The 24,863-nt window shown below is 33.4% G+C and overlaps 2 protein-coding genes and 1 long non-coding RNA gene across 13 annotated transcripts; 2 read left to right on the top strand and 1 right to left on the bottom strand.

Annotated features, from left to right (window-relative positions):
• Nucleotides 1–5,046: 5,046 nt before the first annotated feature.
• Nucleotides 5,047–9,982, bottom strand: LOC107866768. Of its 9 annotated transcripts, none has more exons than XR_007057708.1 (7): nt 7,931–9,947; nt 7,195–7,465; nt 7,076–7,114; nt 6,909–6,985; nt 6,762–6,826; nt 5,937–6,521; nt 5,047–5,847 (listed from the first exon to the last, which is right to left on the bottom strand). It is a non-coding gene; the product is annotated as an uncharacterized LOC107866768 (long non-coding RNA). The 9 variants fall into 9 exon arrangements; XR_001673017.2 differs by having other exon boundaries at nt 6,909–7,114; nt 7,195–7,294; nt 7,394–7,465; XR_001673016.2 differs by lacking the exon at nt 7,076–7,114 and having other exon boundaries at nt 7,394–7,465; nt 7,931–9,982.
• A 264-nt stretch (nt 9,983–10,246) lies between these two features.
• LOC107866711 (transcription factor bHLH35-like) lies at nt 10,247–14,000 on the top strand. Its single transcript, XM_047415327.1, has 5 exons — nt 10,247–10,383; nt 10,474–10,624; nt 10,722–10,979; nt 11,101–11,271; nt 13,823–14,000. Exons 1-5 carry the CDS (start codon nt 10,310–10,312, stop codon nt 13,910–13,912), a joined length of 744 nt encoding a protein of 247 aa, XP_047271283.1. The 5' UTR covers nt 10,247–10,309; the 3' UTR covers nt 13,913–14,000.
• Nucleotides 14,001–16,736: 2,736 nt separating this feature from the next.
• LOC107866791 lies at nt 16,737–23,703 on the top strand. Of its 3 annotated transcripts, none has more exons than XM_016712782.2 (5): nt 16,737–17,275; nt 18,685–18,763; nt 22,188–22,256; nt 23,101–23,265; nt 23,349–23,703. In XM_016712782.2, the coding sequence occupies exons 1-4, from the start codon at nt 16,902–16,904 to the stop codon at nt 23,191–23,193; spliced, it is 615 nt and encodes a 204-aa protein (XP_016568268.1). In that variant the 5' UTR covers nt 16,737–16,901; the 3' UTR covers nt 23,194–23,265; nt 23,349–23,703. The 3 variants fall into 3 exon arrangements, with proteins under 3 accessions (XP_016568268.1, XP_047271275.1, XP_016568277.1); XM_047415319.1 differs by lacking the exon at nt 23,349–23,703 and adding an exon at nt 21,727–22,059 and having other exon boundaries at nt 16,813–17,275; XM_016712791.2 differs by lacking the exon at nt 22,188–22,256 and having other exon boundaries at nt 16,816–17,275.
• Nucleotides 23,704–24,863: the final 1,160 nt, after the last annotated feature.

Raw genomic sequence — 24,863 nt, 5'->3', positions numbered from 1 at the left:
TATATATATATATATATATATATATAGTTATATACTAATTTATAAAACATATACACATGTATACGTTAAATATACACGTCTATAAAAGATATATACACATATATACACACCATTCAATATATATGTACTACTTTAAATAAAACTGTAACACCCCGTATTCAAGTACGTGTATTGGCGTATTCAAGTACGTGTATTGATCTTATTTATATGGAATTAATTTTTTTATTTTATTTATACCAAATTTACCCGTCGATGGTTCCATGCGAAGGTTATTGAATAAGCTTTCCAACGATATAAAGATTTCAAAAAACGGATAGGTTTCGGATATAATCGAGCACGTTCGAAACTATAAAATGGTGGTCGGGATATTTGGGAATAGTAAATGTGCAGGAAAATTTCCTGCACACAAACTACTGAGGCCAGCCGAATTTTTGGATTAACTTCAAACGATCATAACTCCCTTAATATAATGAACTGGGAGAGATGCGACCTATAAAAAGAAATATCTTTGAGTCTTCTTTCCAATGCAATTGGTTTCATCCAAATCCAACGTCTGAGTAAGGAGTTATACTCGTTTTACTTCAGCCTATCAAAACAGATTTTTAGGGTCAACTTCAAATGACCATAACTCCTTGTACATGACGAATTGGGTGGCCTAATTTATATGAAATGAAAGCCCTTTGAATTATCCTTCCAACGATACCAATTTCACCCAAATCCGATATCGGAGCAAAGAGTTATGGTCGATCTACTTTAACTTATCAAAACAGTCCACTAAAGGACAGATTTGACATTATTTAAATTTTAAAGGCATTTTGGTCATTTCCTATTATATTATGGACGGGAATATGTGTATATATACATGTATATGAGTTCAAAAATTCATTTTCATTATCAATCATTGAGAAAGAACAAACCCTAGCCAAATTTGACCTTTAAATTACTTTTGATTCAACCGTAGAAATTCCAAAGTAATCCGATAACTGGGTTTGTCATCTCGAGAGCTTCGAACGGCACCTATTATTTGTGCAAATAGGATTGCATAATCAAGAGGTGAATTCCAAGGTATGAATATTGTTTGCCTTTGTTCTTTTCAATATGTATATGTGTGATAGAGGATTATATGTATTGGTTGTTATTGAAAGGTGATGAAAATAGGGTTATGGGCTATTTTGCATGGTTTGGTTGTATTGAATTGTGGAAGGTGGATATGGTAATTGAGTTATGGAAGGTGGATATGGTGATATACTATTGAATTGATGATTATTTATGTCTATGGCTCAATTTGGTTTAATGGATTGGTTGGAAGGATAAATGAATTCAAACTTGATATTGGAGGATGTTGTATGAATATGCATGACATGTGAATGTAATTGGAGTATAAGAGGGTTAAAGTGACACCCTTTATGGTGTAATTAAGGCTTACTACTTAACCACTAGTTTGATGAATTCAAATAATTGAATTGTGACGTTTGGTCGCTAATACTAGATTGCTATATATGTTCATTGTAGATAAGTAATCCGAAAAGATGGGAAGTCCATTTGGGACTAGTATTGAAGGTTGACAGTCAGGTATGTAAAGCATACTCTATACCATATCTTTGGCATGAAAGTGAACAATTGTTCTATTAAGAAAGTTTCCAAAGTTATTCAGTAACATGTGGTCCATAATGGTTTTGTATGATGTCCTACATTACCAATGAACTTGTTTCCACCTTACAAGATGTCAAGACATTCCAATACTTACTTGTTTTCCAAATCTTACATGTTTATTGCACTAATGAATGTCAGAAGGTATCCGGTTACTCAAACAAGATCCATGTGCTATTAATGACTCCAAAACGTTTCATTGATATACCAATAAGTTCCTACTTCATTGTTATGGCATTGATGACTCCAAAACACTTCATTGATATGCCAATGAGTTCTTACTTCATTGTTTGCATTGATGGTCTATTTATATGTCTCTTATTGATGTATCATTATTTCAAAGTATCAAAAAAGCGGTGGCGACCGAAATAACAATCTCAAAGATTAATTGAACTAAGTGATGGAAGTTCTCTCTTATCGGGTGGTATCCCAGGGGCATAAGCCTATCATGGATCGATCCCTATTTATGTGTTTATGGGTGGTATCCCAGGGGCATAAGCCTATCATGGGTCGATCCCAGTTGATATGTACTGAAGGCAGCCTAATGGTCACAGTACAATACAGTAATGATTACAAAGATGATAAGAACGAAGGTAAAGTGATTGAATAAATACAATGTACAGGTTGTCACAAGTTCTAGTAAGTGTGGTCCACTCCTATTACGATTTATTCACTTGTTTCTGATTTCTATTGAGCTCCTATATCATATGTGATTATCTACAGCTTTACATACTCAGTACATATTTCGTACTGACGTCCCTCACGGGGGACCTGCATTTCATGCTGCAGGCACAGGTACCTCAGCTCATACACCGCACAAGTAGGAGCCAGGATATCCAGCTGCTTTTGGTGAGCTCCAGTTTGCTTCGTGGTTTTTCGTGTCATATCCAGTCACTTTTGGTATTGTATAGAAGTTAGTTATATGGCGGGGTGTGTCCCGACCTTAGTTAAACTCTGTGTATTGTCTAGAGGCTTTGTAGACCTAATGTACAGTCAAGGTGATGTTTTGTTAATAGACGTGATGACTCCAACGGCCAAGTATTGTATATACATATATATGTGTGCTCGAGCTTATACAGGTGATTATTTCCTTCTATATGCGACATGATGTTGTTCGAATTTCGGGTTGTAATAGAGGTATGCATGGGAAGTATAAGGTTATGAGCTGGTTCTCCCGGGCCTCCTCGGTTACGGGTGCCAGTCCGCCCCAATAGGATTTGAGGCGTGACAAAAACATATAGTACAATATATATATATATATATATATATATATATATATATATATATATATATATATATATATATATAGTTATATACTAATTTATTAAACATATACACATGCATACGTTAAATATATATGTCTATAGATGATATATACACATATATACGCACCATTCAATATATATGTACTACTTTAAATAAAACATATATGTATATATATATATACTACAATAGATATACAATTTATAAATCATATACACATGTATACATTAAATATACACATCTATAGAAAATATATACACAAATATACAAAACATATGCTACTTAATATAATAAATTAATAATACTTGATAGTAAATTAATAATATATTAAAATCAAGTTATTAATTTAAACTAGAAATTCAATTTAAATCATTAAATGAAAAAAATTACAAAGTAAGGACTAAGGAGTGAATGAATGTTAAATTTTTTTGATTGCGAAATGATCAAAAATTTATAATTTACATGAATGAAAAATCTACAAATTATGCATCATTTTTTCCAACTCATTCATGTTAATATTAACGGAAACTTGCATAGGATAGTCAAAGCCAACGGGAGAAAAACCATGCATTGGACTTGATTCTGCTGAGTTCTCCCGTGAAGACATAATTTCTTCAAGTTTCTGCTCGTCGTTCGGCTCCGATTCCATTCCTTGATTTCTTATTTCCACTCTAATCCAATCTCTGAGGCAAACTAGAACATTCATTGCATTGTTTCCTAATGAGTGTCGGCTGTCTTCAAGTTGCTGTCGTCCCTGACTAAAAGCACTCTCTGATGCAATGGTTGACATTGGAACATTCAAGATATCTCTAGCTAATCTTGAAAGCACAGGATATTGTGTTTCATTACTCCTCCACCAATTCAACGTGTTGATCCGTCGTTTGTGATCCTCTGGCGGCGACCAAAGATAATATTTAAGCTCTTCCCGATAAGTTGATGTGTAAGCTCTCTCATCAACACTGTTCCAACAAGGTAAATCATAAAAGGAATCAGGAAAACGATTATGTGACTGCCTTTTAGAAGATGATGGCTCCTCGGGAGGATGAGGAGCGACAGTTGGAGTGATATTTGTAGGTACGACAAAATAAACTAAATCAGCATAGTGATTATATAATTTTTCTATGTATTCATTCGCATCACCCATAGCCGTCCACAAATCAGCTTGTACTTATTCAGAATCATTGTTAGTATTTATTTCTAAGTTAGCATAAATAATAGTACTAAAGTGGCACATAGTATTATATTTCATCCACGGATTTAGCATAGCACCAACCAAGTAAATAGTCCTATTGAATTTTTCGTTCCTTTTCTCATATATTTAGGGGTTGTTTGGTGTAGAATATAATGTATTAGAAAAAAATAAAACATGCATTAATTTTGCATATTATCAATATCTTGTTTGATATATTTTCAGCTTATGTAGCACTAGTTTTACACTTTATTTGATATTATATTATGTATAAGCATAATTAATTCAATCATACAATCCCCAACTTTTTGGGGGCCTCATTTTTTCTATATTATTTTACTAGTTAACAACGGAACGCACGTATCACGCACGAAGTGCACATAAGATGCATGTAAGTTGCACAAAATGCACATACGTCACACGAGATGCACGTGTGACACACAAGATACACATAATGCACACAAAAATCAATTTTATTGAATATACTTGAAACCTTGTATTAAGATTTGGCATTAGACTACCAAATTCATTAAGCGCCAAGGTAAACCAACAAGCCAGATACATGATATACTTCACCTGAACGGATGAAGTTTTTGAACTTTTTGTTGAAAGATATATATATATATATATATATATATATCATGTATTTCCAAAAATCATGTTGTTAGGAGTCTGATATCTACCAAAGTATTGCCCTCTAACACCAAGAATAATAATTTTCCAAGGAGAGTCGTTTGAAGTTCACTTTGTACTTTCCTCGCACGCTGCTTGTTTTATTTCATTGTACTTTGAATTATCTTACTTATGTAACAGTTTGAAATTGTTGTTTATCAATGTTACTAAGCTTTAATAGCTCTGTTTGAAATAATTCTTCTTTTTTCTGTAAACAAGCACTATCCATTACCATTCGAGTAGTTGCAGCCCAAGCAAAAAAAAAAAGCATATCACCAGAAAAGGAATTGATTTTTTGGTAACAAAACAGATTCATTTACCAAGGGCCAATGTACAGAGCAAAAAAGAAAAAACAAGTGTTGGACAATCCCAGCCTTGTAGCCACCTATTACCTCACCCATGCTGCAGTATACAGAAATGTTGCAGTACTAAGGATAAAAATTCAACTGCATCAACCTGTTAGCTAGCTTGGGCATCTATACTCTACAATGCACTTCCTGAACAATTTGTGTAGCGATATCTTCAGGTCTTCTAGTTTTAAATTGAAAAATTCTGAAGTTTAGTTCCTGCATGTAAAGTATACGGTAGCAGCTAAACTCATTCGAAGCAACTTAGCTTTTGGACTTGGACAATTTGCTACAACCCATCTCACTTCCTCTGAGGAGTTCATCCATATCATAGCATTTGCTTCACTGCATACAACAACGTTCTGCTTCACTCTTCTATTTAAGCTGTTGCATATCTTGGAAGGAGTAACCAGCTTCCACGAGATAGTTTTAGCCTTGAAAAGTTTTTGAAGTACCCAGTTATCGGAACTTGCACCTCTTGCTCCAGGGAGGAATTATGTGTGTTCCCACCCATTGATTGTGGTTGTGCTCTATCTCTAACAGTGTCCACATCTTGTTGGACTGAAGGTCTCTGCACAAAATTCTTCTCTTGAAGTTGCTGGATTATGTTGACTCCATGGCTCTTTCTAAGACATCGCCCTTTGGCACGGGTAACTCCTTTAACATCTGTACTCTGCAGCATACTAGCATTGCCAAGCCACTTCTCACCCGTGTCCACATTTCCTCCTGGCATTCCAGACAATGCCATTAACGAAACAAGGAATTTTGTTACTGGTAAGGAATTGGTTTACTGGTAACAAAACAGATTTACTTACCAAGGGCTAATGTACATAGCAAGAAAGAAAAACAAGTGCTGGACAACCCCAGCCTTGTAACCACCTCTCACATCATCTAAACTATCGGCCACCTATGTTGAAGTATACAGAAAATCAACAGTAAAGATGAGAAGAGAAACTTCCAGGAGGAAGGTGTCTTATTCATCACAACTATGGCACACAGATATCTTGGAGATTCAACTGTAAATACAAACAAAAAAAAGTGTTGCGAATGATGGTATGGATGATAAAGCCAGTAATCACTTCCAACCCAATCTTGGCATAATGATCTGCAACATAAACAATGAGAATGCATAAGTTTTTCAGTGTTTTGTGTTGGAGCATATTTATAGTGGCACACATTAATAATATACGAGATTATGGCAGAATGATAGATAACAACAATCACTGTCATTATGACTATAGCTGATCAATCCAACCGTGAGGGTCGGCCCATCCTCGATGAAAAGGAACTTTGTGCTGATGTGTTTGCTATTGGTGCTGGCCACATGAATCCAGCAAAACCAATTACTCCGGGGCTTCGAGAGAAGAATTTTGTGTGGAACTAGAGATTGTGAGTCAAAGCTGCATGAAAGGAGAATTTCAGAAAATTCAGATAGAGGATGGAACTAGAGATTTACAAGACCAAAATATCGCAGTGAATGATAGTGTAAGCGATTAGATGTCAAAACTGTCATGAACCATAAAGAATCGAATAGCCAAGAAAGAAAAAGGGAAAAGAGGAATAGGAGAAGATAAGAATGTCAAAAATGTAACTCAATGATCCATAGGAAGTGATAGGAAAAGAATGATCACTCTAGTTACCTTCAGAGCTTTTACCCTACAGCGAGTCTTCTTTAGCTCAATATCCGCACAAGGAAGCTCCTCAACTATGTCAGAAACATGATAATTTTATAAATGTTTGCATTAGATCACAACTGGTATACAAAAGATCGACTGAGATTTCCAAACCTTTAACTCTAAGCAATGATGCATCCTTTTGAATGCAAGTTAACTCATGAGCTACAGTTTCTTGATCCCCCCTTTCGCTGATGCACAATAGAATATTATTAGCACGTCCTATCCAAGATAGAGTATCTTTATGATAGTCTCAGAAATTCAAACTCTGAAATATTAACTGCAAAACCATCTCATCTGTTGAGAATCGATTCAAGTTCCTGTACAACATAAAGTGTATCATTTATGCAATGTTCTACTTCCATCAACACTTTCCAATTCATGACAAGGTAGGAACAACCTTGACACTGAGAGACCCTTTCAACATCTCCTACCACTGAGATTGACACCATTCAACTTGTCTAATTAAATATAGGAAGTTTCACTTGAAGACTTAAACTCTGTAAACCCAAAAAAGCAATAGAATAAGCACAAAACAAATAATACCAAAACGGTAGCCAGCATCATTGAAAGCAATTAAGCAAAGACAAACAGATCACCTCCTTGAGAATATCTGCCTCAACTCTAGCAGAAGTCTCAGACACACATTTCCTTACTCTTTCAGCCCAAGCCTGAACAAGCTCCCATATGTTAGATTATAAAGTGAACCCATTCTATTTCTGAAGATTTGAGGCAGCAAATGACAATTCAGCACAAGTGAATAATCACATCATACAAAGCTACCCTTTGAAATAATAAGAACCCTAACAGCATGAAGACACAAAGTTGATAGACATTTGAAACAGCAAAAGGTGATTCAGATAGCAGTTCCCGTACACGGGACATCCAAAGCATGTCAAATGAATGTGTCACTTCCAGCAAATACAGCACATTTCACGGGTTGCAGAGGTAATTCTAAATTGAACTTAAATTGTCCTTAAATACAATTCAATTGTGCTAAGATGAAAGCCAACATTAAAGCTCATCTCTCTAATTGGCTCTTAACTTCTATCATCTCATTCACAGTAAAAAACAGCAGGAAACGCACTAACTCCCAGTTCTTTAAGACGTAAAACTTACAAAATAAGAAGGTATACCTTAACTGAAAACAGCTTGTACAACAATTCCTCACTTCCTTTTATGCGGATAGGGCAATCTATCTATAGTCTTGGAGTACAAGGTTTACGAATCAGATACCTGAAAAGGCAATGAAGCACTAACTAACATAAGAAACCAGAAGGAAAGAAGAAGAAACATTTGCAAACTATTAAAAAATGTAAAGGTATGAAGTGACCAGATGTCACTATATTAGCCACAAATGTCATAACAAAATCCTGGTCTTGTATGTAGACTGGTCAATTTTTGCAGCAATCCAAGAGATCCCACTGGAATGCAACACAAGGGTGATGAGATATGTAAATAGAGAAGCAGCACTAGGATTTTACTAAGTATTGCAGTGTCAAATACATTAATAGTGTTGTGTGATGCAGACTGCATGAAATGATTAATCCAGTGATTTGTATACAGTGAGATTCAAAGCTGCACTTCCAGTTGCACATCACTTTATTAGACAGAAGATTCAAGATGGCTTGATCACCAACAACCAGCTGGCAGATAAATTGACAAAGCGGCTACCTAAGAGTTCCTAGTACGCAAGCTTGGTATAATAAATGTTCTACGATTATAGCTGCTACAGCTGTCGTTTGTAACAACAATCACATATTTTTCTGAATGAATCTCAACAATCAGAAGAAGAAGAAAATGCAACACTAACTAGTTCATGAGATCAATTGGAAGGAAAATGCTGAAAAAAGAGAACATTAAAAGCGGAAATGAATAGTAAAACTTTTGCAAGGTAAACAAACGTACCACATATAACTCGGAACATTAAGAAGAAAGAATTGATACCAAGTATATTAAAAAGGTATCTGTATCGTCAACATCTGAAAGCTTTACAAGTAGTTTACAAAAGAAAATGCATAAGCAACAACATTTTCAATTCAGTAACAAAACAAAAGACTTAACAACCATCCAGAGTCACTGGATACATAGAAAAACCAACCCAAGAGACCAGGACAATGTGGTAAGAGTTTTACCTCTGCTTCTATTGCTTTAACAGAATGATGATTAAAAATATGATTCAACCACATAAACTATATGGTATTTAAACAAAATAAGATATCTAAAAACAAATTAGGGAAAACAAAAAAGGAAGCGGAATACAAAGAAAGTGAGATTGGCTGCAGCTTTTATCAGAGCCATTTATTAACGTTTAACTCTAAGTTACAGAAAATCCATCACCATTTACCTCCACTACTTGTCTCTGGCCCAAACAGAACATCCAAATGTACGTTAATACAATGGCTTAAACCTTCTGAGTATAGATAAGGAAGCTAAAAAGACTCAAGGACTGACTAGTAAAAGGACAAGATACAATAGAAATTACCACACCAACAATATCATAAACAATCTCACCAAGTAATACTCCCTCCGTTTCATAATAAATGAATTGTTGGAGTATTTTTGGTGTTCCAAAATAAGTGAATCATTGAATTTTTTTTTCAAATTTACCCTTGAGGATTTGACAACCAAGAGACCATCAATTGAAAAAGAATAAAATATATATGATTCTTTACTTTGAACAAGGGTAAAAATGGAAAATTATGTTAAATTTATGTCTTTGATTCTTTTTCTTAAAATGTGTGCCAAAGTCCAACAATGCATTTATTATGAAACGGAGGGAGTACAACAATGATACTAACACATTGAAATAAAGCTAGGACTATAGCTACTAACACACATAACAATGAGAAGAATTGCAACGTATTTAAATTTTCATTTTGAAGTATTGGATTAATCTAATTCAATTTAGCAACGAACATTAGTCAAATTGAGTTTTGAGAAGTGAAATGTGACAAGTAGAAGTGAATGGAAGGAGTAAAGTTTAGCTACTTCCTTAAAGTAAGTTCCTTGTATTTATTCAATTCATACATGGTTATGATGATCAACAAGCTCCATGGCGATCTTGGCTCTTTGCTGCTAAATTTTCTTAAATGGAATCAGTTGTCATCTGGGTAGACAGCATGGGGTTTGCAACTCTGTACCAAATACCAAATTTCTCCATTCGATTTTGATATTTTATGTCAGTCCTACACACATATATCATTCACTCTGCAACTAGGTAGGTCAAAAGAAAACTGTTAATTACGCGCCACCCATGTTTGTTAAACTGTCACCGTCTCTACGATGGTCCACCATGCGACCCACCACTCTCTTTAACTTGTCTCTCTCTCTCTCTCTCTCACTATGTGAACGCCAGGAATAAATAAGAGCTTTCCATCAACGATGAATAGAAAAGCACACGTGCTCTTTTTTCTTTCTCATCTCTCTCTCTATATATGTATACCTAGTTACCTACTCTCCCCAGTGCCCTTTTTTTAAAGCATAACTTGTCTCCTTGTGCTCTTCCAAAGAAGATGGAGAACATCAGTGAAGACTACAACAATTATTGGGAAACAGCCATGTTCTTACCATCGGAAGAATTCGATAGGTAAACTTTAACTGATGCTCTTTTTAGTTTAGCATGGAGTATATAAGTATGAATTGTTCGTATTTTTCTCTATTTATTTATTGGTTGCAGCTGCTTCGATGAGGCAATCTCGTCATACTATGACTCAAGCTCGCCGGATGGGGCACAGTCATCGAAGAACATTGTGTCAGAAAGGAACAGGAGGAGGAAGCTCAATGAGAGGCTCTTTGCACTTAGAGCTGTGGTCCCAAACATAAGCAAGGTCACCCATTCAACCACAAATACTCATTTTAGATATAAACGGAAAAATAATTTGCTTTCATTATTGTCATTTTAAATCAATTATTGCGACTTTCCAGATGGATAAAGCCTCAATAATCAAAGATGCAATTGATCATATTCAAGATTTGCACGAGCAAGAGAGGAGAATTCGAGCAGAGATATCAGTGCTTGAATCTGGAAGGTCAAAGAAGAATAACGATGTTGAATTTGATCAAGATGGGAGCTTTGATTTAAAGCCAAAAAGATCAAAAAGACTTGAGCAGCAGTTTGACTATGATTCTTCAGGATCAACTACAAGATCATCACCATCCTCTTCCCCTGTTGATGTACTTGAGGTAACTAATACTCCAACTAAAGAATATTTTTACTCATTTTCCTTTTAATAATATCTCAAAAAGAAATGTTACTTATCTTCCTTTTTTTTTTTTTTTAATGGGTGGGTGGGAGGGATTGCAGTTGAAGGTATCTTCGATGAGAGAGAAAACAATGGTGGTGAGCCTCACATGCAGCAAAAGAAGAGACACAATGATAAAAGTTTGTGAGGTCTTTGAATCTTTGAATGCCAAAATAATTAGTGCAAATATCACTGCTTTCTCTGGGAGGATTCTCAAGATAGCTTTCATTGAGGTAACAAAATCTCTTTCTCCTTTTTTTTTTTTTTTTTTTGACTGTTTTATTTGATAAATTGAATTTGTTTTTGAAATTTTGTGAGAGAAATAAAAGTGAAAAAAGTGAAATGTAACTACTGGATATCAAAAAGCAAGACACTCTCTAACAAAGGCAACTCCTTACTCCAAATTAGAACCTAAAACCTCTAGATAAGCATCGTTAGGGGTTGTTTGGTAGAGTGTATTGACAAAAATAATACATGTATTAATTAATGTGCATTATGAATACCTTATTTGATACAATTTTTAGTCAATCATTAGTTATACACTCTATTGTGTATTAAGGTGTGCATTATTAATATCATCTATTTTTTATGTATTAGTAATACAAAGTCTTTAATACATGCATTAACTTATTAAATGATATTAATACCCCTCAATTTTCCTCTCAAAATATCTCACCATTCCTTTTCCCATCATTTTAATTTGCAATAGTGAATTTTTTCAAAATATTTTACAATTTTTTTCCCACAATTTTAATCTACAACAATGAATAATTGATTTAAATAATTGTAACATATTTTTGCTCTGCTTCGAGGGTCTTTAAAAAGATTAAAAAAAAATTGAGACTATTTCTTAATTTTACGTATATATTTTATTTTTGTTTCGACTATATTAATCCGTTTCATGTGCAAAGACGAAGTTCTTGCAATTAATTTGAAACCTCTATATACTAGTTTAACAATACTAATTATATTTGAGATGACAAAAAAAATTTGTTGCAAAAAAATGTACAAAATCAAAGAAGGGTATTTTTGTAAACAAATATTTCCTTTTAAGATGTATTATTTCTTATACATCAAACCAAACAATATATAAGAAATAATACATGCATAACTAATTAAGTAATACAAACATTACCAATACATTATATTTTGCATTGATCTTATACACTTTATCAAACGATCCCTAGGAGAGCTAAATCCCACATCAAAAATCAAAACACTCCTGACAAAGATGATTCTATACTCAAGACTCAAATTCGAGACCTCCTGACAAAGACTATTCTATACTCAAGACTCGAACTAGAAATATTTTGACAAAGATGATTCTATATTGAAAACCTCTTGACAAAGATGATTTTATATACTCAAACTCAAAATCTCTTGACAAAGACGATACTATACTCAAGACTCGAATCCAAGACCTTCTGACAAAGAGAATTTTATACTCAAGGCTTCGATCAAATTTCTTCTAACAAAGATGACTTTATATTCAGAATTCGAACCCGAGATGGAGTAGATTTGTAGATGAGTGAAGACTATTGAAGTTTTGAATTGGTCAGCACTCAAACACATTAGGACTTTCTTCATATTATGACCAAAGACCAGTCCAAGTAGAATAACTCGTTTTCCTCAGTCAACTTTCAAACTCCATTTTTTTCCTTGCATTTTATTATTATTACACCATAAATCCTTCCTTTTTAAATCAAAAAGAAAATAACAATACAAAAAATGAAAAAGGAAAATAACAATACAAAAAATGAGATGGAGTATTTTATTTATTTTTTTGTCAAGAATGTGGGGCCTCTGATAATTTAGGGCCATATTAAGAAAATAATATTTTATGGTCCACTTGAAATAAAATACATAAAATTGGATTATGTGGGCAGTGCAGTACATTAATATGGGGTAAGGTGGCATTATTTTATTGTCAATGAGTAGCAGTAAAATCCACCGGAAATTTCTTTACTCGTATGACTTTTTACGCAATTATCATACAATAATTGTATGATGGTCAACAAGATTAAAAAGATATGATGACCTTTTGAGTACTAATATCATACAATATCCTTTTATAATTTTTCTACAGAATTTTGAATTATTTTACGGTTCCTTTTATAATTATATTTATTCAACGTTAATAGTTCAAATTATTGCAGAAGAAATTAGATGAGCTGTCTGATCAGATGATGTTAACACATACATATATTTATTCTATTATTTTTTACAATTATTTCGAACAAATGATCTTTTAAGTCTAATCATAACATATATATATATATATATATTTATTCTATTATTTCTTATAATTATTTCGAACAAACAGTCTTTTAAGTCTAATCATATAGTATTAGATCGCGTGCAAGTTTCAATATCATTTTTAGAGTAGATTAATTTTGTTTTTCATATGATCTTTCAAGTCTAATCATAAAGATTGCCTAACAAGTAACATGATTGAAAATCTTTAACTTGAGATACCAAGATTGTCTATTTGCCTTTATTGTTCCAAAGCTAGGTATAACCAATGGAGCATGTGGTACAATATGCGTAAAGCTGGTTTCTAATTCGTTTATGGGTATTAATTATCATTTTGAAACATTGCCTTGATTTACTTACCATAGAGACCTTCCAATAAAATTAGATGGATTCCTAAAGTTGTTGATGTGTACTTGTAAAATATATAATAATTTCTTATTATACCTTTCTATTAATGTGAAAAGTTCAATAATTTATATTAGCTAAGTAGAGTACTTAATATCTGCAATTACTTTGATTTCTATTTTTCAGGCTGAGGAGGAAGAGAGAGATATTTTGAAGTTGAGGATTGAAAATGCTATAGCTTCTCTAAATGATCCACATAGCCCTATGAGCCCTTAGAACAACAAACTAATTAATGGCTTGGATTCAACTTTGTTTAATTTCTCCATCATCATGATGATTAATAAATGAGGATGTATTTAATTTCGAGGAGTTCTTTCTTTTCATGCCCATTTCTAATCACTTGTCAAATTTAAGTAAGTTTTCAATATATATATATATATATGGTGAATGGCTTGGCTCATTGCTCTTTACGTTTAAATCACCAATTCAAAATAACAATTTTGATTTATATCAGAGTGTCAAGGGCATGCATGCACGTGGATTATTATGAACAAAAGCTATAATTTTTTATGTATAACTTGCCAAAGAGAATGAACAAATTTAAGTGATATGTAAAAACAGTAAATTTCAAAGTAATTTTTGAAAAATATTTTTTAGTGTTTGGTTGGTGAATGAATTTTTTTTTAGAAATATATTTTAGTGTTTAGTTAAAAATTAGAAAATATATTTTAAAAAAATAATTTTTGACTTCGAAAAATATTTTTTTTAGGGTGTGGTCGGTATGGAGGAAAATATTTTCTAGGAAAATAAATTATCTCTTACTTCTATTCTTGTGTTCGCTATATAAGTAAAAAAATATTTTTTAAAAGTATTTTTATATTTTTAATAAAAAATAATGGGAACGAATAGGGTAACAAAGGCAGAGTAAGAAAAGGGTTTTAAAACATTTTTTAAAAATAAATTATTAAAAAATATAATTTTTTTGGGGGGAGGGGGGAGGGGGGAGGGTTAGCATATCGTATAAATTTGATTAAAATATAATTTTAGAATTTTATAATTTATATTTACATCATAATTTAAACTAATATTTACATATAAAATTTAAACTAGAGTAATTACTAAAATAAGTGCGGTCGAACTCATAAATTATACTCTTAACTCTACCTCTGAACTTATATATACATTAATAATTTCCTACCAATTCTTATAATTAATACGGAAAAGGGTCTAATATACCCTTCAACTATTGAAAATGGTACACAATTACCCTTCTTCCACCTTTAGGCTCAAAAATACTCTTCCATCTATTTATTTGGTTCAAAAATACCTTTAATGTAGTAGAAATGGCTCAAAAATGCCTTTCTTCCTCTAATGGTTCAAAAATACCCTTTCATCCACCTATTTGGATCAAAAATACCCCTAACATTAAATTTAAGTCAAAAAATGTCTCCTCCTTTCAACAAATTCTAATGTAAAATATAATTTTATTTAAATTAAATACATGACATTATTTTTATTGGTCCACATGTAATTAGACTCAAATTCATTCACAATTTAATGGTCCTCTTTTCACTAATTTTTTTAGTTATATATAAAAATTTAAAAAGAATTAATTAATGTTTAAGTGCAAAATTAGAAAAGAATTCCTTAAATAGGATAATTAGCAAAGGACAAATACTCTCATAGTTAATGATTATCTATGTGTGCTCAAATATTAGAAAACATATTTTAGGTAAAATTTTGAAGACTTTTAGTTCTTTTTAGGTTTTGAACTTTTTATATATATAAAAAAAACTTGAAAGTAATTTAAGTCTTTATTTAATTTAGGTAAGAATGTATAATATTTTACACTTCTATCCTTCTCCAACATGAAACCATAAAAATAGTAATAATACATGGAAAAATAGTAATGATATATATATATATATATATATATATATATTAAAATATAATTAAAAAAAACACCCCTACGTGAAACCAAAAAAAATAATAATAACTTTTTTAAAAAAAAAAGATTCTCCCTTAGAAGACTTTATAATAGATAAAATCATTTAATCTTTTTCCTTTAATTTTTATTTTATTAAATAAATATATAGAATGGAACTAAGAGTCCTAAAATATATAAATATGAAACCCGAAACATATAGAAAAATTAAGAGTTCGAAAATATATGGAAGAAAATTAAGAGTCCTAAAATAGTTAAAACATATTTCTTGAGAAAACAAAAATTACCATAAATATAGCTATTATGATGTACCATAAATTACTTGATAACTTGGTACCAACCTAAAACTAAAAAAATAATAATTGAAAAAAAAAACGCCCCTGACGTAAAACCCACAAGAACTATATAATAATAAAAAATTATAATTAAAAAAACTCATAAATAATATAGTAATAAAAAGTTGTAATTAAAAAAACTCTAAAATAATATAATAATAAAATAAATTGTAACTAAAAAAAGCCCACTACAACGTGAAACCAAAAAAATAATATACTAATTAATGCATATCTATTCCACCAAAAAATATATAATATCATAATTCAAAAATTGTAATTACAAAAAAAATTACCCCTAGGTGAAACCCAAAAAAATAATATAATACAAAGGAGGAGACATTTTTGGACTTAAATTTAATGTTAAGGGCATTTTTGATCCAAATAGGTGGATGGAGGGGTATTTTTGAACCAATAGAGGAAGAACAACATTTTTGAGTCATTTATGATATATTAAGGATATTTTTGAGCTAAATAGATGGATGAAAGTGTATTTTTAAGTCTAAAGATGGAAGAAAAGTATTTGTGTATCATTTTAAATAGTTGAAGGGTATATTAGACTTTTTACTTAATTAATAATGTTAGCTTTGTTTAGCAACCTTTTTGCTTTACTTTTCATGTTACAAAGTCTACTCAAACAAATTAGCAAGCATGTTCAATGAGACACATTATTGATTAGAAGATCACGATTTTAAGCTGTTGAACTATTCTTCTACAAAAATATAAGATAAGACCGCTTATAAGCGAGATTTTAGTGTGGTGCCTTTTTGTAGCAAGCATATTCATGTATCAAAACAATGTAAAATGAAGTAATTTATGAATAACACAAGTAGCATTAATTATAGCTTGAATAAGACACATGTACACATAAATATTTGACTTCAAATAATAACACTATCAAATAAATTCACAAATTAATAATTTCTTGATTTATGACTATCTATACCATCTTCATTTCTTCTTCACATGTTACTCCAAACAATCAGCTATGGCAAGTTCTACCTTAATCTCTATTCCCAAATTGCCCTTTTCCCCTCAACCAAAACAAACCCAATTCACCTCACAAACTAGAAATTACAAATTTGCCCTCCTTTCCAAGCTTGATGCACTAAAGCTTCCTCCATGCGTGGGATTCAAGAATGGATGGAATCACAAGAATTTATTATACACTGCGTTACCTTTGAAAAGTGCGGCTACTATTTTGTGTGTCGCTGGAATCGCTTTGGCAACAGTAATGGTGGGAAGTGATGCAGCGTGTGCTTCAGAAATAGGTGTAATGGGTTCTTCTTTACAATTCAATGAACCATCTAATGCTCTCTCCTTACCTACTTGGGCTATACATGTTTCCAGTGTTGTTGAATGGTATTTTACTTTGCAATATACAATTGATTTTCTAGTTTTAATCGTTTTTTAAATTTATTTAGCATGAGTAATAGAAAGATTGCAACTTTTAGGGTGTGTTTGCCAGTATGGTGCAAAGGAAAATGTTTGTTATATATATAAATTGCTCTATTACTCCCTCTATCTCAATTTAAGTGGCTTGAGCATGGAGTTTAAGAGATAAAAAAGTGAGACTTTTGAATCTTGTACTCTTAAATTAAATTAAAGATGTGTGTAGTCCATTAATCTTGTTATATTAGACTTGCCACGCAGGATGTTGGAATTGGAAAGTTTACTAAATATAAGAAGAGACATTTTTTGGGGATAGACAAAAAGGAAAGTTAGATACTTGAATTGGGATAGAGTGAGTACTTATTTTCTAATGTCGGGTATGTAAGCATTAAGCAAAACATATTGTTTAAAAGATCTTATTATATAGTCTAGGCAAACAACCAAACACTTAGGGGTGGGGTGGGGAGTAGTGGAAATGGAGAGGTGGGAGCGATGGAGAGGTAAGGATGAGGTGTGTTTGTAGGTCAGGGGTGGGGAGGAGACAATCAGTACGGAATGCAGAACTTCTTTTTTGTTGTTTGGCATGTAAGCAGAAAATATTGGCTAAAATTATTTTATACATATTCTAAGCAAACAACCAAATATTATGGAGGCGGGGTAGGAAGTAGGAGTGTGGGGCAGTGAAGTGGGAGCAATGGGGAGGTGGGGGTGACGTCTGTTTAGAGGTCGGGGGTGGGGAGTAGACAATCAATATGAAATGGGGAACTTGTTTTGTGATGTTTGTTATGTAAGCATAAAATATCGGCTAAAATTATTTTGTATATAATCTAGGGAAACAATCAAATACTATGGGGGTGGGGAGTAGGGGTGGAGAGGTGGGACTTGGGAGCTATGTGGATGTGGAGGTGGGGTGAGGTGTGTTTGGAGGTCGGGGACACAATCAATTTGGCATGCCAAACTTATTTTCTTGGAGAATATATACTTTCCAAAAATTTTGCACCCAAGGGTGTGACCTAGTGGTTCAATGAAGTTGGGATGAGCACCAATAGGTCTCAGGTTTAATTCCCAATAGAGACAAACACTAAGTGATTTCTTCTTGTGTGTTCTAACCTTGGTGGATAGAGTTATCTGGTACCAATTGCTGGTGGGAGGTGGCAGGTATCCTGTGGAATTAGTCGAGGTGCGCGCAAGATGGCCCGGACACCACGGTTATAAAAAAAAATGATCAACCAAACATGGAAAAAATTGAAAAACGTGTTCTCCATAGCAGACACACCCTTAGAATGGATAGAAAAGGAAACGGTTGCCAAATAAATTATGGCTAGAGTATATGTTTTTTGGTCTAAAACGAAATGACTCACTAATGCTTTGTTTAAAAGGATTACTGCAATGGCTCTGGTTTGGCAATATGGTGAGAAGTCTGGAAATGCTTCTTGGAAGGGACTCTCTTGGGGCATGGTGAGTAATGTTATTTTCTTAGATTTGTAATTTGGTGCACATTGATTCATTAGCATTCATAAAGTCGTAAATTTTTGTTAAGTTTTGTGCTTTCTGCTCTGAAATATTGCAAATTTACAATTGGCCAATGAGGTTACCCAATAGGTTGGGCCAAGGTGATGTAACCAATAGAGTCGCATGTTCAACTCTCACCAGCAAATTTTCTGGCTTTTCTCCAATTTGTGTTGCTTATTCCCCCCTAGGTGTGATTGTTTGAAATTTAATTGTTAAAACAAGAGTGGAAGGTGAAAAACACACCTAAAGTATTCCAGTTTTTTGAGTTTCATATTTGAACTATCACCAACTAGTTAGCAAAACACACCTAAACAATCAGTTGTTTGAGCCTAGTTTGGGTTTGTTTTGCTAACTAGTTGGTGATAGTTTAGGTAGGAAACTCACACACTTGATAGTTTGGTATGAAACTCAATAAATCAGGATACTTTAAGTGTGTTTTGAACCATTAACTCTAAAAAAATACTATTTGTGAGTAATTGTTATAACTGTCAATGGCATACATGTATTCGTTGATATTCGTGTGTTTGTCTCCATATATACAGAACTATAATTTGTAAAGGCATATGACAGATGGTGGGTAAACGATCATGTTTGTTATATTAGATCATCTTTGGTGGGTAAACGATCATGTTTGTTATATTAGATCATCTTTGGTGGGTAAACGATCATTTTTGTTATATTAGATCATCTTTGGTGGGTAAAAGATCATGTTTGTTATATTAGATCATCTTTGGTGGGTACACGATCATGTTTGTTATATTAGATCATCTTAGGGTACTCATGTTTGCTATATTAAATCATCTTAATTCAAATGCTCATTAGCGTAGAATGAAATGGCAAGTTAGATATGAGGCCTTGTGTATTTTCATGTGATAACAATGGGATGAGTTGAAAAAGAAGTATCAAGTACAAGCATTGCATGAAAATAACTCTGATAAAAGTCAGCCTCCCAACTTGTTCTTCCTCTTACGTCTCGCTTGGCCATGGCAGTTCGGGTTGACTCAGTTAGCCTCTCAAACTTCAACCCTTCCCTTATCATTTGTTATTGAGATAGAACCAGAAAATCTTGAGGCTAATATATTCAAGAACTTTCAGCTACAACTGAACTTTCATATTGTAATTAGAATACCTTCAGATATGTCTTGGGAAGTGGTACGGAGAATGTTATTTGGTTAATAATATTAACCGCGGATCATCCTTAACTCTTTCACAATCCTCTGTGGATACTGGCCGTTTCTCCTTGGATGTTTGACTTCTTTCTCTTAATTATCTGCATCCACTTTGTTCTTTCTCTGTAACAGGTGGAACACTGTTCAGTCATTTAAATTTCCTTAGCAAGCAGCATTAGGATAGTAAAAAAGAAAATATCTCAATCTATGATGTGCATTGGCTAAATCTGAACATTGTGAAAAAAGGTAATATAAACAAGAGGAAGGTGTATTATGGGGAAGGAAACTTTTATCAGCAGCAAATAAATGTTCCATCGCTCATGTTGTTTCCTGAAGGTCAAGTGGAAACAAATACCGGTACAATGTGAATATGTGATCTAAAGAAAGTCTCTGGGAGCAGAGATATGTCGGTTAAGAGAGGTAGTTCTTTAAGGGTTTGGCAAGGATTTGGGTCTATTGAGTTGAAGAAAGAGTCATCGGAAGGGGTGGCTTTGGAGATGCTCGCACTTTTTGCTCCATACTTACTGAAACTTCTTTATGTATGTCAAAACAAAATAACTGTTACGATTTCCCTATAGATTTTAACATAATTAAAAGGGCTAGGCAATGCCATTGTGGAGCTGTAAGCTGTTTGAGCAGCTAAGAGAGAGTCTGGATATAAAAGCTCTTCTATGGTGAAGATGTTGCGACACGAAAGTTTTTCACATATTTTCTGTCTTTTGATGATTAAATTTCTGTCTCAGCATGAGTAGTATGTTTTGAACTGAGAAATCAGGTTATAATAAATGTTTGCATCTTAACAATTTGGTAGACTCTCAAACTGGATCGGGCTGTCATATTTCCGTCCTAAGGTAAAGGTTGAATGTGCTTGATCATACTTATGTTACCATATTATCGAGACAAAATATGTGTTCGATCATACTCTGGCAAAAACAGGAAATTAAGCTTCTCTTACCCCTTCTAAGTTAGAGGTTTAATATTATAAATCATACTCCAGTGAAAGAAGGAAATTAAGCTTCTCTTTCCACAAACTTCTATCCTTTTTTGGAGAACTACTTTCTCGAACTTGCTTAACCATACCGTTCAACATGAAATTTGTCAAGTAGTAACAACTTTTGATGAACTAGATAATCGTGCAGTCAATATTTTTGACCAGGAAGTTAGCCTCTTCATCCTTTCTTTTTTATAAATTTTTTGAACCGTCGTCTAAGTCGATGTTGAAATCAACTTCGATAATAGGTTACGAACATTGACAGAGTACATTGGAAGTTAAATATATTTCCAAGCAGGGGACATGGTGAAGAGATTACATGGAACCTGAGACTCTGCGTGATGCATGTCAGTTTCTTCAGAAAAAAATTAGAGTTTTCTTTAAAGTAATTAGGTAACCGACGCATCACAGACCAATTGTTAAAAGATGAAGTCCTTACAGTTGTTTAGGAGGTGCAAGTGAGGTAGTCTCAGGTCAATCATGTTGTATGTCATGAAAAAGTGTAAATTAGGTGAAAACTCGAGGCTTACATTCCCATATATCTAATAAAAATTGAATAAAAGAAGAAAAACATACCTATAGAGCAGTTTGATACACTAAGTTATGGATGGCTCATTTTAATTTCCCAAGTACACTGTCTGATAGGATGTGATAATTACTGCTGATCCTCCCGGTGCTTCTAACAACTCCATGTTTGTATTCTAAACTTTAGAGGAATTAATCATCATAACTAATGTTTTCTTTATTAGGTAAAGTGGAAGTTTCATCAAGTTTGCATCCAGTGGATGCTGGAATTACATCAGTGAGCAAAAAGAAGTTGGGCTCTCTTACGATGAACTTCCTTAATCGTCATAATTGGCATGTGACTGCTGCTATCTAAGCTAATGGGGAAGTGTTCAAAAAATGATACATCTCATATCCCCTTTGTCAATTACCTAAACAAACATATCCCTTCTCTAACAGTTTAAGATTTTAAGTTTTTAGATGTAGTGCTCACACGATTCAACACTTTTATTCCTTCTCCTTGTTCGGGAGAAATGAAGTGAGATCTAGGCTCTGGAGTTTCGGAGTCTTAGTTAAAGGTTACCACATTCTATTGTTATAAGTTTCTCTTCTTTTTCCCTATGTTCTTCTCTATCATGTATTATCTTCCTTTTTGTACCATCTTATTGGTTCTTTAGCAGCTTATGTGTACCACTTTTTGGTCTAGGTGCCCCTGTTAGGCGGAGCATTTTGTGCCTGCACATGGCATTTCTTTTACAACTCCGAGTCCCTTGAGGTAAGTAGATCAATTCTTATATTTCCTTAAAAGTAGGAATTTCTACCATAGTCGATGAATATCATGAGGTAAGGAAAAAAAACAATTTATGAGGTAAAGAGAAAGAAAAATTGATATATGATCAATTACTGCAACTTTCCAGAAATTCAATGATAACCTCATAAACAAGGATTGACTGGCGGGCCCATGATCCCGAGTTGCGAAGGCTGCGATTGTTCCTAAGTTTTGGCCCCAGACAGATTTTTCTGTCATAAAATAAAATTTTAAAAAAACTACTTGCCAGCTCTCCATTTCTATTTGCCTGCGTTAGCCTTAACTCATCTGTGAATTTGAAAGAGCTGGGGTCCTGTCCTCGTATAGTGACATTTTTTAAGTGAACCTGAATTTAAACTATTGGTTATACACAGTTACACACCTTTGACTATTGATGTAATACAAAGTGCTGTGATAAACTTGAAAACTAACCACCAGACTACAACAACAACAACATACCCATATAGTCCCACAAACTAACCACCAAACTAATCTGAAAATTATTGAATGAAAAAACAAACAAACAGTGGAAGCTACAGTTTAATGCTTCAAAGATTTTGTTGATTTCGCCTTCCACTTTCACTTGTTTGATGGAAATAGTAGAATATAATACTTCTTTTCATAATTTAACTGGACTACAAATCACGATATATCTACGAGAGTTACGCGTTCAAACCATAAGGCAATACACATGCTGCTTGTCCTTGTTTATATTCATTTTTTCCCATTTGAAGGATTTTCCAGTATTCTCAGACAATTCTTATCTTGTTTTCTTATTGTAAATGACATACATTTGATGCATGAGTTTCAGGTATTGGTGGCTCTACAAGCAGCTTTGACAGTTCTTGGTAATGCCACAATGTGCATTGCTGCATTCCGTATATACAGATCACAGGAGCAATAAAGGAACTATTGAGCATTGAGTTTGGTTTACTTTCTCAAATTTCATCACTCTTTCAGTTTCCTTATCTACGTGGTACTTCATTTGATCTCTTGCAGTCCCTTCTCGTGTTTGCATTAAAAAGAAACTTTCAGTAAAAATGCTAATTGATTTTGCAGAAGAAGAAACATTGTTTGCCGAACACTGTAACACTTCGTACATAATTGACACAAAGCATGTTGAATAAAAGATGAAGTGTCTATTCCATGGTAGGAAGTAAAGAACTTTTAGCAAGAAAACCAGTGTGGATCGAGCTGTCCCTGGAAGAAAATTATTCTGCCTTTTTGATGGCTGGTGAGTTTGTCAAGAAACTTTCTTGACTTTAGCTTTTTTGCATTTTTGTACATACTTTAAACAACTTCTTTTTGACATCTTAAGATGACAATTATTGACTTTCTATGAATTGTAGTTGTCATAAATTATATCCGGATTCTTCAACACACTTCTTGTTTGTGTACGTATTATTTTCTCCAATTCCCTGTTTGACTAGTTTCTTAATCATTGCTCTGTTGCTGATATAGCAAAATGCAAGCGGGCTGCAGTTTGCTTGTATGAATACAACATAGTAATTGTCATTTGTCTCTGTTATTGGCCGCGAGCCTCGAGTGTATGCCATCGCAAGAATATCATCCAATCAGCTATACGTCAATCCCAGATTAGTAGGGTTTGGTTGTATGAATTCCCTGTACCTATCCCCTTTTGCATCGCAGATATGACTGCAGAAATATGAAAGACAAAGTGAAGCTGACTTTTGTAAATGCGTCTTAACTTGTGGCGGTGTCGGGCTGTGTCTGTTGGGGGGTGGGGCTGTCTGTCTCAACGCAGTATTGAATGTGCACTCAAGGGTATGATCTAGTGGTCAATGAAATGAGTTAAAAACTATCAGGTTTCAAGATCAATTCCCAGTCGAGGGAGAAACATTAGTCGATTTCTTTCCAATGTATAAAACCTTGATGGACATAACCACCTGGTAGTTGACTAGCTGTGCTGATTCGAAGTGGCAGGCACCTCCAGATTTAGTCGAGGTGTATGGAAGGTGGTCGGAAACCCATGGTTATAAGAAAATACAATAATTTTGATTTGCCTTAGTCCTTGAGCTTTATGCATGTTGCCTACTAATATACAAATTCATAGAATATGTGACCCTATGCTGTAGAGTAAACTGGCATTTCTCAAATCTTGCAAGCTTGGAGTAGAGGTGGAATATTAAAATGGTTGGGATTTATTATTATATAGAAACCTTTTATGTAAGATAGAATCCTAAGCACAAGTTTAGGTCAATGCATAGGGATGTGCTGTACCTTTAAAAATACCTTGAGGTCCAAAGTTAATTGAATAATTTCAAATGGTATTATGATTTTACAGGCCATTTTATTGACCTTGTACATTAACTTTTTAGAGGCCAGTGATACCTCTACAAGTACACACTTAGAAGTTTGACTACTAGTTACTTCCTTGAGCACACACAAAATTGATGTTGAACACTATGGTATTACTAATTTTCTACTAGAGTTTAAGTTGTGCGTACCGTTTAGTATAAGAAATATTTACACAATCAGGTAACTTTTATATGCTACGTAACATGTTATAATTTGTGAAATTATACTGGCGATGGTGACTACCTTGACCATTGA

Source organism: Capsicum annuum, chromosome 1 (genome assembly GCF_002878395.1).
Source record: "Capsicum annuum cultivar UCD-10X-F1 chromosome 1, UCD10Xv1.1, whole genome shotgun sequence".
NCBI classification, from domain to species: Eukaryota; Viridiplantae; Streptophyta; class Magnoliopsida; order Solanales; family Solanaceae; genus Capsicum; species Capsicum annuum.
The sequence above is the reverse complement of the archived record's forward strand: the minus strand, read 5'-3'. Positions and strand labels throughout refer to the sequence as shown.

What these genes read in the sequence shown, in the direction of transcription:
- LOC107866791 (XM_016712782.2), top strand. Translation starts at nt 16,902, where the DNA reads ATGGCAAGTTCTACCTTAATCTCTATTCCCAAATTGCCCTTTTCCCCT. An exon ending in GTTTCCAGTGTTGTTGAATG is followed by an intron (nt 17,276 to 18,684) that starts GTATTTTACTTT and finishes TTTGTTTAAAAG; the next exon opens with GATTACTGCAATGGCTCTGG. An exon ending in ACAACTCCGAGTCCCTTGAG is followed by an intron (nt 22,257 to 23,100) that starts GTAAGTAGATCA and finishes CATGAGTTTCAG; the next exon opens with GTATTGGTGGCTCTACAAGC.
- LOC107866711 (XM_047415327.1), top strand. Translation starts at nt 10,310, where the DNA reads ATGGAGAACATCAGTGAAGACTACAACAATTATTGGGAAACAGCCATG. An exon ending in TGGTCCCAAACATAAGCAAG is followed by an intron (nt 10,625 to 10,721) that starts GTCACCCATTCA and finishes GCGACTTTCCAG; the next exon opens with ATGGATAAAGCCTCAATAAT. An exon ending in TCAAGATAGCTTTCATTGAG is followed by an intron (nt 11,272 to 13,822) that starts GTAACAAAATCT and finishes TCTATTTTTCAG; the next exon opens with GCTGAGGAGGAAGAGAGAGA.